Here is a 14,948-nt window from a genome sequence, read left to right as displayed (position 1 = left end):
TTGACTTTAGAATGAGAATTACCTGGATAAGTCAAAAAGTCTCCTTCTACATATATCTCTAAATATACAACATCCATGTTTCCAGTGCACTTCAATTTAGTCTGCTATGGAATCCTCTAAAGTACTTTGATAAATATACCTGTCATAAAAATAAATCATCCTCAAATCTAGTTGTCACATATGTGCACACCTTTTACATTAACTTTCATAGTAGAAAGGAATAACATGCAGTCCATTCATACTAGTGCTTCAGAGAAAACATTGTAATAAGCAAAACTAAATAAACATATTTTTACACAGAAAACAGCATTGCTACATGTCTTAAAGTCCTTTGAAATAAATTTTTAATTTTCTTTAGGGTTTTTGCACAGTGATGGAAGTTTTATTAGAGGGCTCTTGCTTTTAAAATATGAAACTATCTTCACATTTATTCCCACTTGCCTATGTGCTTTCTTTGCAAGGTGGCTTCTTATTAAGAATGTAGACTTTCTTATTACATATCTTTCTTATTAGGATGTGGACTAGAAATAGTTACATGCACATGTACATGTATGAAAATTATATCCTCTGTATTAACATGATCTTCAGGAAAAAGGCAGTCTAACAAGAAAAATACTCTCATTTCTGAACATTTCTGAGCTGAGTTTCTATTTTCAAAAAATGAATTAAATCTTTTACTCTGTGCTAGACAGTACTCTAAGTAATTCCCTTCTGTGCTTACTGTTTGTAAAAGTGTTTTTGTAACTGCATATCATATGAATAGAGCAACATTTAATGGTTAGAAAATTCTTCCTGCTTGCAGAAAATAAAGCTAGAAAGTAAATGCTTATTTTTAAAAGACAAGAAGACAGAGCCATGCATGTTTTAAGAAATGCAAAAAAAAATATCTCTTGACTTGATACTAAATTCCAAATTAGCCTGACTTCAATTCTTAAACCCATCTGTGAATCAACAGTGGTTTTACTTTTTACAGTTTTATATTATATGTAAAAAGATTGAGGTTTTTTGCCTTCATTATTTATTTTTGTTTGCAATTACTGTTATTTTTATTTCTTTTTTTGGTTTGTTTTTGTTGGTTTTGCTTGGTTTTTAAGTCTATTTTGAATAATGCATTGGGTAAGCTGAGCACAGAGAAAGTCCCCTTGTACTTTTCCCATGTATTTGGCCAAGCATATCCTAGGAAATAACATTCAGATCAGTAAAAAGTAGTAGAAATTCTACCTAGGTGTTCAAAAGTGACAGTAACACATCTGGTTTAATTTATTTATCTGGTTAAACTGATTGGTTTGTTTATTTGTCTGGTTATATTGTCTCACCAAAAATCTTTGTGAAGTACTGTGAAATGGAAAAAATAACATATTATGATTACTTAAGCACCTAGAACCATCAAAAAACAAACTTCCATTCCTGAAAAAGATTTCCACAGCTGGGGTAAATTTAATTCTATACTTTCCTTAGTTCATAATCTGGATACTATTAAATTACGGGAAAAGCAATGCTATTCTAGCCCTCAAAATAAAATTCCTTTGAAAGTGGATTTTTTTCCCCTGGAATAAACATGAAAGCTTCTGGAGTATCCTGGTTTTAGCTCAATGTACTTACTAAGTAGCACAGACTTAGTGCACAAAGCTCTTTGCTATTCTTAGGCATTCTGTATGTCTGCTTTCCAGCTCATTACAGAAAATAGAATATTTTTTTGATAGAACAATCTAATGCCATTCAAAAACTGCACAATTGCTTTACATATTTCTGGGGAAGGGCTGAACTTTTAATTTGTGGTTAATTTACTGAATTTTACTTTTTAATTAACATACATCTTTGCGGTAAGTATCTCTGCAATTTTTTAATGCTAAAGTAATATATATTTTTACATATTTAAAACAATAAATAATGTAACTAAACACAAATTAGAAGAGCCTACCCATTACATATTTCATAAAGCCTAAATTAAAACCTATTTTCAGTGAGCCCAAGAGGAATCCTGTGCATTTGACACTGAAGTCTAAATGCTAATAAATGCAATTATATTGATATTTCATCCCTCCTGTGGAGAAAAGAAAGCTGACACCTGAATGTCAGTCAGAGACCATGGAAAATATTGCTAGATATTCCAGTCCCTCAAATTTATGGACTGTGTTGAACTGTGGGTTTTTCCTCTGTCTTCCTGAAGAAATATATCAAACCAGTTGTAAAAAAGTATAATTTTCAGGAAAAAAAAGTCATTACTCACTTATTTTATCTCTATTTTAACATGCAAAAGTAAATTTAAGTTAAAAAACACCATCTTTTTATTATTAACTTCTTGAATAAAATATTTTATAAGTCCTTGCCACCATTTGAATAGTGCAAGTTTTAAGGAAGCCATACCTGAGTGAGCTGACACAGAATTCAGAAAGCAAGTGTTCCAAGTGTGCAAAAGTATTAAAATTATTTTTGTAAGTCATGCAATTTTATAAATGCAATTTTTAAATTTATTTTCAAATGTCATATGCCTGTACAGAATACATGCATACACTTACATGATGGAATAGTTTGAGCTGGAAGGGACCTTTAAAAGTCATCTAGTCCAAAACCTCTGTAGTGAGCAGGGGCATCTTCAACCAGAGCAGTTGGCTCAGAGCCCCATCTAAACTGACTTTGAAGGTTTACAGAGATGGGGCTTGCATCACTTCCCTGGGCAACCTCTGACAGTGTTTTGCAAACCTCATTGTAAAAAAGGTCTTCATTATATCTGGTCTGCATCCACCACTTTTTTAGTTTAAAGCCATTACCCCTTGCCTATTGCTACTGTCCCTATTAATAAATTTGTCTCCAACTTCCCTATAAGTCCCCTTTAAAGACACAATACTGTCTCCCTGGAGCCTAACGTATAATCTATACTTTAAAGATTTTTCATTCACTCATCAGTGAGAAAACCAAAAGGCATGAAGAAAAGCTCTATTTAAGTGTGGTTTTCTATTAACAATTTAGTTCGGTTTCTAATAAAAAAAGAATAAATCAGTGTTTTATTCAGCTAAAGGACACCTGTTTCCTCTAAATATGATGACACCATAAGCACTGCCTTGTACCTTGGTGCACTGGGTGTGTGTGACAAGCTTTTGGCAGCAGGGGGGAGCTATATGGGTGGCTTTCCAGACACTTTCCCCACGCCTGAGACAGAGCCTATGCCAGCTGGTGCCAGCACAGACCTGCTGCTGGCCAATATCCAGTCAATCAGCGGTGGGGCAGAGCCTCTGGGATCACACAGCTGAGATGCACAAAAGTGCTATTGTGCTTGCAACCACATGAGAGAGGAGTAGGAATATGTCAGAGGAACAGTCCTGCAGATGCCCAGGGCAGTGGAGAAGGAGGGGCAGGAGATGCTTGAGGTGAGCCAGCAGAGATTCCCTTGCAGCCTGTGGTGAAGACCACAGTGAAGCAACTGTGCCCCTGCAGCCCATGGAGGTCTGAGGTGGAGCAGAGATCCACCTGCAGCCCTGCAGGACCCTACACTGGCTCCAGTGAATGCCTGAAGGAGTCTTTGAATCCATGGGAAGCCTATACTGGAGCAGGCTCCTGGCAGGACCTGTGAAATTGCGAATGAAACAGGTTTATTGGCAGGACTCGTGACCTCATAGGGGACCCATCCTGAAGCAATCTGCTCCGGAAGGACTGTATCCCATGGAAAGAGACCCACACTGGAGCAGCTTGTGGAGAACGGAAGCCCATGGGGAAGACTCACACTGGAGAAGTTCATGGAAGACTGTCTCCCATGGGAATGGCCCCAGGATGGAGCAGGGAACAGACTACTCTCTCTGAGGAAGAAGGAGCAGCAGAAATTACATGTGACAAACTGACCCCCCATCCTTCATCTCCTTCACTGCTGGGGGGGAGGAGGCAGCGAGTCAGAAATAAAACTAAGCCCAGGAAGGAGGGAGCAGTGGGGGACAGGTGTTAAGGATTTGTCACACTACCCATCATCCTACTTAGCTTTCGGTAGGGAAATGAGCTGAATTTATTATCAATTCAAGTCTGTTTTGCCTATGATGGTAATTGGTGAGTGATCTTTCCCTTCCCTTATCTCAACCCAAAACCTTTTTTTGGTGTGTCCAGCTGGGTAGAGGAGTGGTGGAGTGGCTTTGGTGGTATCTGGGCTCCAGTCAGGGTCCACACACCACACCTGGTGTTGCTCAGACTCTGTGACTGTATTGATCGCTGTAGCACAGCACTGATTTCTCTATTTTACTCAATGAACTATTTTCACTGAGTAGATACTCCAGAATCCCAGAGACGAAGAAAGAGGAGTAGAGAAGTTTGAATTCAAAGTCTCTGGTCTGAGCTATTTTTACTGTTTTGATAATTTCTCTGTCTAAAAGCAGAGTAACAGTGACAGAGTGACAGAATAACAATCCTCCACCTTCTGTAGCCGAACCTGACCTTTCTGTCAAACCTGACAGACACATCCTTATCTTGTGATAAGACTCTCTTTTAGCCAATCATTGTTTTAGAGTGAAAGGAACCTCCAGTCAGAAACTTCTTAAAGAACTCATTTTCTCAACTACTTGAACAACATTTATGAGACCTATTTTCGTGTTATCTTCCTTACAATTGTCTATTGAGAGAAACAGTTGCCAAACGGAAAGTGCTCTAAATGCTGAAAGTAGGTGAACATTTTTCCAAATAATGTGTTTACTCTCAAGATAACTGCCTTTCTGTTTCTTAAATATGAAGGAAAGTCTTGAATTCTTTTGTCTAAATTAAATAGTAACTTAAAAAATAGAAATAAATACCTGTACAACTTTCTGAGACTGTATATCAACAATGAGAACTCTGTCAAGTGTGGGCTGAGTCACGTATATGAATTTGTCTTTTACATTAACAGCAGTTGCCCAAACACACCGCTGAACAGGATCCCCATCTGCTTTGGGACAAACTTCATCCTACAATTCAATAGAAACAGGAAAATTATAAGAATCAAAACAGTCAACAACGTAATAGAAAGACAAATGATACCCATTTTCTTCTTTTTTAACTGTAAAATAAAACCTCAGAAAATGTAGAGAAGGAAAAAGGAGAGTTGACACTAGGACATAAACTCATGTTAGCCAGGCTGCATCTGTAAGCACCACAACTCACTCACAATAAAGTAATTCATACACTAAATTTTGGGATGTTTTCTAGAAACTCAAGACTTAAGTACTGTTGACTCGAGAAAGAAACCAATTTGAAAAAAACCCATTCACGTAGAAATAAAGCCAGCAAGGGGCAGCAGACCTTAAAACCAGAAAACCAAGCCAGACACACAGTGCCTTGTTACTGCAGGAGCTGGCAGCTCCCACCTGAGCAGCACCACAGTGCCACGCAGAGGGAGGCAGTGCAGGCATGGCTTGCCCTGGCAGTAAGCCAGGCAAATACCTAACTGGGGAGAAGATAATGTACACATGAAGAGAAAAGGGAGGTGGTGTGGTGCAAATTGTCCTATGGCACAGGGGCAAAGCAGCAGTCAGAGAGATCAGCTGTTTTGGTCACTTGGAGTACTGATAGGTTGCTTTAAAGATCAAGAAGTTTGGCAACCTCTGCCATAAGACATTCTCATGGCCTATCTTACTAGTGTTAAACCCAATAAATACCACATGTCTTGTTCCTACCATTCCTTCCCTCTCTGCCCTTCTATTCCTGGAAAAGAATGAATTTGAAAAAAAATAAAAATCTGTTCACTGCAGCGAACTGATATTTCATAATACATATAACTATACACTCAGTCAAAATGGCTAACTGGAGTTTACAGGCTCACTATTACAGATTTGTAGAAACATATGGCCAATCATAATACATTTAACTACCTATTTGTGATTATTTTCTCCCAGAAAAAGCTTGGTTTATCAAAATTAAAGGTTACTTGGTCAAATATAGTACTATATGTGAAAATTCCATTTATGAAATAGCCTGATTGCTTTCCTATAATGGACATTATAATTATTTAAAAATATGGACCTGAAAGACACTCTACTTGGAAAAGTACAAGATGTATCAAGTGTCTTTGTTTTCCTGACCTTTTCCTCTTTTGCCTCTTATTTTAAATTCTTTGCATCACAAGGGACAAATTTACCAAATCATAAGTATTATTTCTTTTTGCCACTTATCTGCTACTTATTCCTAATTTAGAATGCTCTGCCTGATACATCATAACTGGCCGCTGTGAAAATAATTATGATATGTCAGCAGATAATGACTCAATGTAGAATGAGCAGCAAGATGTGATGAGCTCTTTAACAAGAATTCTGTTTCTAAGCATCTAACGCCTTTTAAAAGGCACAGGAAACATTATGTGGCAGAACACCATCTCTGGCACCAAGCAATGCTCTTCAAGAGGATGATGCATTTCAACACTTCCTTTTCTGTATCATCAACATTCTTTGCCTGCTGTGCCTCTACGTTTTCGAAAATACACTCAATCTTTATCTGTCAAAAGAAGAAATAAATCAATTTCCAGCTTTAAAAAAGAGAGTTTCTTTGCAGAAGACTGAAAGCCACTGCTTGCTTTTACATGGCTCTTACACCTCAACAAAGGGAAGGTCTTTCAGGAATCACATGATAAGGAAAGGTTACTAAACTCAGGTACTGTACAATAGCACACCATCATGAACTTCAGGAGAACTTAGAAATAAGTAACAAGTAAGATTCAGTTCGTGCTGATAAAAAGCCAAGAAGATCAAAGGGAGAAGTGAAAAATCTGATTTTTTAAGGAATGACAGGCATGGGACAAATGGGATTTTCATTCTTAAAAGTAGCTACATGCTTTTCATTGTTGCATAAAGTCAACATATGCAAGTATGTCTCTAATATGATGTGCAATCATCATATCAGTGATCTATTGTCATTTGCCTTCTGGGTAATTGTCACTTCAAGTAGAGGGTTGTTTCACTGATCTCATTATTTTTTATATTTATTCTAAATATACCCTGTCTTCTTTTCATGTTTTATCTAAACAGACAACTACAACTAGATTGTTCTACACTATCCTCTTATTCCTCAGAGTGAGTACCTTCAAACAATGAATCCACAAATGTTTGTAACAAATTTACACTGAGACATTATTTGCATTCATCTCTCAGGGACTCACATTAATTTACCTGAGTTTCTGAGACTGAATTCTACAAGGACATATTCAACATTGTATTCAAAAATAACGCTGACTTCTGCTGGAGGAATCTGTGTGTCTCTCACATGGCATCATATAGATTAGTGTAAATGATTTCTCTGATTCCACCTCCCCTTGTGGGATGTATAGCAGAATAGCAAAATACTCTAACTTAAGCACTTATAGCTATATCCAGAGATGAGCTACTTATACATTTTCCTGAATTTGAGTCTAAAATACTCAGAAGTGTATTTTTAAAGATTTTTTCACTGTAAGACCTGTACAAATATAGTCTTATATATATATATATATACACACAACCACACGTATACATATCTATGTATACATGAGAGGTTCTAAAATAGTTTTCAAGTTGTTATAAATTTCTGTAACCCAATGCCAATTCTCACCTTGCCTGAAAAGACTGAAAACATAAAATAAAAGCAAAAACCTTTTTTTCAATGTAACTGTGAAAATTATGCACCAGAATTCCTATATCCAAAACAGTGATTTTCCCAGTATAAACTGGTTTATGTGGTTGCTTCTCTCTTCTTCTTCTAGTTATTCAAATCTACATTTACCTGAAGCTATTTCAACAGAACTTAAATCTTGCTTTTGAAAAGATAAAATTTATCTCATTAGATTGTTTGGACTTCTTTTACACTATAGGCAGTTATTCTGAGGTTCCATATTAATTTCCCCAGTGGTTGGGTAATTGATTAAAATTATTTCTCCTTAAAATATAAGCATAAACCCACCATTTTCTTCTTCTAATTAAAATGTGAGCAATTTACTTTTTCCTAATTTATTCTCTCTGAAAAAAAAGAAAAAAAGTTAACATCTGATAAAACATTAATTTACCTCATTGTTGTATTCCTCCCAGACTTTTTAATCAAAAAGTGACTTGCTCCATAACAAGTCAGCAGATGGAGGAAAATAAATCCTTAGAGAAATTTTTTTCAAGATAGTCTGGGGCAAGAAAATCTCAGGAGGAAACATGTACTTGCAGATTTAACCGTGCAAATTCTGTGTTTATTAACTTACACTCGCTGCAAGGGTCCTCAGTGCTTCAACAGGATGAGAGTCAAAGCTTTAGGCAGTGTAATGAAATGTCCAGTTATTTTATGGCTGCCTAAGAGTAAGATGATACTGACAGGTTGCAACGGTGCATGTTTTAATTCAGTAACTTATGTATCACCTCTTCTACATTAAATCATTGTTTTCTTGGCATTCTTTACTAGAAATCTTTACTAAAAATTTAATACACTTTCTTCTGTGCTGTAAGGGTATAAACCAAGGCAGTTTCTGTGGACTACAAAGTATGCTCCAATCGAATTTCCTGTGGAAATTTTGGTATGCCATGCAGTCACATTAATTGTAATGAAATGAAGTATTTTGCTCTGACCTCCAGCATATATTCAAATATGATATGGCATATTTTACTGAAATTTGGCCATTATGTGTTACTTCTTGTAATAAACAGAAAATCAGCTTTATGTTGAAGCCAAAAGGATTTTTTCATTAGTCTCCAAAAGGCATCTGTTTCAATTGCTTTTTTCCCAGTCTCTGGAAATAATTATTCTAATTGGGATTCATTGTGAAAGAAAAATAAAAACAGTTTTACATAAGAATTAGAATTTAAGTCTTTGGATAATATTAATTCGCAGAGGATAAACAGAGGTTGAATGTTAGTGAGGAAAAAGTCCCAAGCACTTCACCATGATGAAGTGAAAGACTACTTGAACCATGGTTAAGAATCTATTTGACAACAGGTTAAACAAACAGCTGTCAAAGCTGGTCTAACTAAGCAACAACCTGTATCAGAAAACAGAAATCAGTTTATTTCTGTCCCTATGCATCTAGAATTTTCACTATCAGACTAACAAATTTCTACTTGCACTTGACATTAAGGAGATTCAAGTAATTTAGGAGATTCTGGGAAGAAGAGGAAGGAGGTCTTTACAATTTCTCTGACCTATGACAATCCAGCAAAGCACTAAATCTTTTGCTTCACTTTAAACACAGTGAGTCTAATTGATTCCCATGCCAGATATACACCAAAGTGTTTTGCTGTATTGACACTCAGTTCCATAAGAGGTAATTAAATATTTAGATAAGAGTTCTCAAGTATATAGCAAGTGAGAAAATATATTTACCTTTAGCAAAATTAGCATACCTAAATATGTACACGTATAAGCACTGCAGTGTTGTTCACAATACAGTGCAATATTGTGTAGAAACACCTGAGCTCATTCTTTTACAGAAGCTCAGATCAGGTTTGTTGACAGACAAATAGGAAACCTGTGGAGGAGCACTGGCGTGTCATGTGTAATATCCAGACATTTTCCGCTATCTAAACTGCATTGCTGATTTAGAAATGTTCCTATGCTTTAGCAACTGTTTGGCAATAAACAACTCTCCTGTGGTTTCACTTATCACTTGAACATAATTCAGAGAAGTGTAAAGAAATGAGAAATGGGAGAGGTTTAAGCAAGCATGTGTTTCCTTTATTATTAATATGTTAATAGTTAAGTCATGGAGATGCCCTAATGAGAAAGGCTATGTAAAGCTACATCAAAATATTCTCTGATTAGTAAAAGTATAGGACAGAACCAAAGATAATTACTAACCAGCAATTTATGACATGAGCTGCTACCACTAAGCAATTCCATGCTGCACTTGATAAAAATCTGATCCTGGGAAAGAACTTGGTTGTTTTATTATTATTATTCAGAGAAAACTGACTTTCCAAAGAGGTTTGAGGAACATATGATATTCTTCAAAGGAGAAGAATAATTAAACAAAAAAATTCTTAAAAAAATCTTTAGAATTAAAGTTATCAAGTAGCCTACTTTCCTGGGCTTTTTTTTTCCTTTTTTTTTCTCCCCCAAGAAGATATACTTATCATGCTACTCCAGATTTGAAAGGTTCCAAAAGGAAACAAATTTTACCTATTCATCCTGATTATTGACACACTTCAATAAAAACACTCATAAAATCTAGGTTGCACTTTAGATCAATACAATTTTTAACAAACTTTTTAAATAGTCAGCTTTTAAATTAGACTTTAAAAAAAAAAGCTTTTTGGCTTATTTTTGACTGTGTCAACCTAATTTCACTTAAGCAGCTCAAATCAAGGTATGATTAGCTGTTCAAAGCATAATTATTCACACTAAAATAAGTCTTGTTACTTAGTATAGCAGCCTTTGACATCAATAATGATAACAGAAGAGGCAAATTCCATTGAGACAGCTCTAGCTCTGCTGTCATTGTGGTATTAGAGAAAAAAAAACCCAAAGTGTACAGCTCAATGCTTAGTATATATTTCAAGGTCACTCATTCAAATCCAAATGAGAAAAAGTTACTATTTTTGAAAGCTGATACATCATATAGAGTAAGTCTTAATGTAGTGACTAGTACCAAGTGTTCCAGTGGGAACATGCATCATGTCAGCTAGCAATTTGATTAGCAGTAAAGGAAAAACATCACAAGAATAAATGGAAGTGGAGAATACACTAGTGTTTTTATGCATCCTACTCAGGGAAACTGTATCATAAATTCTAAGAATTTGGAAAAATCAGCTATAAATATGTTAACAGTAAAGTTATTGAAACTACTTATATGAATTTTAAGTTGGAACCAAAGCATCAATCATCTCTACTAACTTCAGTGGAGCTATGAGAGCGTTTACCAGGACAGGAATTTGCTGCACAAGTTTAATACAGGCAAACATCCAGTGGAGAAAAAGAAACCATTAACACTTCCCCCTTCCCCAAAAGATCCTATTTAACACAGAGAGAACCAATCCCTGATTCATTAATATGAACTTAAACTGGTGGGTTGGAGGTGGGAAAATGGTGGGGACTAAAAAGAAACCAACAACAAATCCAGAAATAGAGAGCTCTTAAAGGACTGGGAAAGGAGAAAGATAGTCAAAGAAAGAAAAGGTTTGCAAAAGTATTCAGGGAATATTCAACAGAAAGGAGGGACTGAAAGCTTGAATTTATTAATAGAGGACAATACAAGAAGTTTTGACATCACAATTATAAGCTATTTATTCATTCAGAAGACATGGCTGAATTTATCAAGCAGAAAACACTGAACTAGTAATAATAAATCTTATGTAAAGAAAATTATAATTGAGAAAACACTACAAATAGATTCTTAAAGACAACTTGCCTGAAAACCGAGGAGTTTTTCACTAGGCTTAATATGCCTCTGAAATTCACATTCCACTGGTTGTATTACTTTGATGCCATCTTCATAAAAAACATAAAACATGTTCCCAATTCCCAGACCTTAGGGACAAAAACACATTGAAATGTATGAAATTAAATAAGGACAAAAAAGAAAATTCTTGTCTTGAGCTAAAAACCTAATCACAGTATGGTATGAGATCAGTTTGTTAACATGTATAATGGTAATACAGCTATATGTATGAGGTCTTTTGTTGTAAAACTGAAACAAAACTGTTACATTATTTAGAATTTTATGTAGTTTTTTTCCATTGGCAAGACAGTGTGTTTATGAATACAGATCTAGAAATACACAGTTTGACAGCTGCAGCAATAAAAGTGACCTTGTGAAATCATCTACATTGAAATCAAATGAATATAAATTCTCTATTAATACTTTTTAAAATTATTTTTTCTTAAGGATGGAGGACTTAACATAATTTCTGTATAACATTGAAAGAGAAGACCGAGTCTTTGTTATAAACCCTTACTTGATATTTCCATCAGAAAAGGAAATATTCTCTATTTTATTTTATTAGAAAGATAGAGTTGGGCAGATATTGATTTCAATGTTGAAGGGCCATAGGTGTTTACAGAACCATTCAATCCTTTTTCCACAATGCTGCTGAAAGACATGATGCTAAGTTTTGTGCAGAAGGTGGGAACCAGATCTGTAGCATGAAGTCTCACAACATCTGCGATTATGGTCATGACCACAGAAAAGGACAGTCTCACTAGTTTTCTGTGTGCCAACCAAGACCACAGTTGTTGATTTGCTATGTGGATGCTATAATGGATGATCAGTTCAAATTCATACAATTCGTTAAAGAAAATTATAGCACTTATAAAATCATAATTATAACCATCCTGACAACTAGACTGTTGGCTACAATGGTGAACATGTGCATCCATCCTGGGCACAGGACCTAAGATTTCACTTCACATAACAATATTTGGTATAGAAACACAGAGGAGTCAAACCCAAGAAAAAGAAATTTGAATCCGAAATTCTGCTTATCCTAAATTCTGTGGGAAAACCAATGCTAATAGAGAGAGAGCAAGTCTTAATACAAAATAAAATAATGCAAAAATCAAGAGGGGATAGGGGGAATGAATGCTTGTGTGTGTATGTATATATGCATTTATGTACACGTTTCCGATCCCTGTTAGGGACCACATAGCTAACACAGTTCTTTAAAAGTTGTATTATGTAGAAGGTTGTCAGGCTATGCCCAGAACAAACACATTCAATTATCTTTGAGAAATCTTGTGGAATCATTTCCCATTTCTGGCCAAATTTTCCCAGAAAGAGAGGCAGTCTCCAAGCAGGGTTTTCCTCACTTTATATTGAATCTATCAATTAATAGGCTAGCAAAAACTGGGAGAGAAATTGGTCTATGCTGCATTAGGTGTGACATAGAAGCAGGCTTAGGTTCATGGAAAACTCCCCAGTCATGTCTATTCAGAGCACAGGGTGTACTCAGGGCAATACCCCCACTCTGGCCAGTGAGCACTTTTGTGCCTTGTATGCAGATAAACCACACAGCCTCTATGAGACAGCACGTTCACATCTCTTTAGAGAATGCCTGACATTCCATCATGTAAGAACAGCTGAAATTTGCAGATAAGCCTGACTGATGTTAGGCTGCCTGTACCAATGAACACAGTGTAGAGATCTATAGCTGAGCAACTGGCATATTGTGCCTTGGGGATGAATATGTGAACGTAGCTGGGCACAAAACGGGGTTTTCCTTTCTCCATCCTCTCATTGGCTGAAGTGTATTATAGTTATTAGCAGGATAAGCAATACCAGAATGTGAGGAAGTAGCTCAGATGACAGCCCCAGGTGACCCAGACATTTGGTAATCAGACTCCTAAAATCTCCACCTCAGGTGCCAATACTCCAAAGTAATATTTCCACTGTACAGAAATTATTTATGACTAATAAAAAGGCCAAAGTTTTAAGGCTTTATTTCCAAAGTCTGGACAAGAATGTTCACCAAACTGTTCTACAAAAACAGTGGAGGACATACAGTATGAAATGTCCTTCTTCATTTCAATACCAAGTTAAGAAAGTCAGTCCATACACAAACCTTGACCTCTGGATCCAATTAGTTAATTCCCCTTTCCAACTTATTATGACCCAAAACTCTTCATTTGAGTGAGTGGCTACAAATACCTGTACAAATATCTAATCTGCATAAATATCTAATCCCCTCAGCAAGCCACTTTTTCAGAAATACAGGAGTTATTCCTTTGATGACTTAATTTTGCAACCCTCCTCCCACTAAATACAATCCTCTACATTTTTAGTGCAGTGCCAGAAGCAATAGATAAATAGATTTCCTTTATTTAGACTTAATTGATACTTAAAAAAGTGGCTAACATATTTTTTTTTAATGGTGGTGCTTGTGATTCCTTTGCATATATATGAATAGATTTATATTTATTTACTGAATAGATTTATATTTATTTACATATTACATTATTACTGTAACACACATGTACCTTCAAAATCCTTTCAGATTTTCTGATGCAAGTGGGTGTGAAAAAGATTTTGAGAACTTGATACAGAAATATCTCTAGGCACTAAGGCCTATGTAGGTTTCATGATCTTGACTGTCCTACTAATCACCCATCCCTCCCTTCCAATGTGTTAATACTTCCATAAAGGATAATGGCAGAGTATGGATGGTGCAGAGAAGTTGGTGGTGATGTTTATTGGCATCTTCAGGGTATTTCTCTCTTGTAAAATATTTCCAATGTTGTAATTAGTAACAGTATTAATTGGAAACACAACAATTGGCCTGCATTTCTATGCAGAAAGATTGAGAATATCTGCTCTAGGAAAAACAAGATCTGGTACTATACATTGCTTTTTGATTCGTTTCAAATTAGTCGCAGAGAAATTTGAATGTCTTTACCATAAGAACTTTGGTAAGCTATTATTTTCAACTGATATTTTTTGTCACAGACATTAAATTTTCCTAGGTTTATTCTAATGACTGAAAGAAATGAAGTGACTTGAAAAGACAATAAATTTAAAAAAATCAAGGGGATACTAATAATGTTTTCAGTTTTGAGATAAACTATACTTAATACTTTCCCAACAAGAGATGAGAACAGTATAATTTTGAAAATTTGGTACAAACTTGTTGCATATCAGTTTAATTATTAACAGTGTAATTGTATGAAACTAAATATATCATTTGTACTCTGCAAGGCCAATAGAGCAGGAGGATCACAGCTGAGGTCTACTAGAATCACAGAAATTATTGCTTGTACCAGCTGAGCAACTGGTAAAACAAGAATAAAAAAATAAAATTAGGTTCATATTTATAAATACTCTGGGAATGCCAAGGGCTACTACATGCAGGCAAATAAAATGTCAGATTTTTAAATCTTTAAGTTAATTAAAACCAAATTTTTAAAAAGTATACAGACATACCATTTCTAGCATTAATTCACAGCAAAACCTGATTCACTTATCTTGTATTATCAATCTTCCAATGGAAATAATTGAAATAATTTCTTACTACTGAAATATTTTAATTCCTAAATTGCAACATTAGATGAAGCACAGGCTACTTAGA

At 35.4% G+C, this 14,948-nt stretch overlaps 1 protein-coding gene across 3 annotated transcripts in view; it reads right to left on the bottom strand.

Annotated features, from left to right (window-relative positions):
* Positions 1–14,948, bottom strand: part of FSTL5 (follistatin like 5) — a gene marked incomplete at both ends in the record, with an annotated part of 244,126 nt that overhangs the window by 28,023 nt on the left and 201,155 nt on the right. For all 3 annotated transcript variants that reach the window (XM_084204181.1, XM_084204182.1, XM_084204183.1), the window contains 2 exons: positions 4,770–4,919; positions 11,300–11,418. In XM_084204181.1, the coding sequence (XP_084060307.1) occupies positions 4,770–4,919; positions 11,300–11,418 (269 nt within the window). The remainder of the gene's footprint in view (positions 1–4,769; positions 4,920–11,299; positions 11,419–14,948) is intronic.

This window comes from Fringilla coelebs, assembly GCF_963513975.1.
Source record: "Fringilla coelebs genome assembly, chromosome: 4".
Classification (NCBI taxonomy): Eukaryota; Metazoa; Chordata; class Aves; order Passeriformes; family Fringillidae; genus Fringilla; species Fringilla coelebs.
Note: the sequence above shows the minus strand (reverse complement) of the source record. Positions and strands in the feature narration are given on the sequence as shown.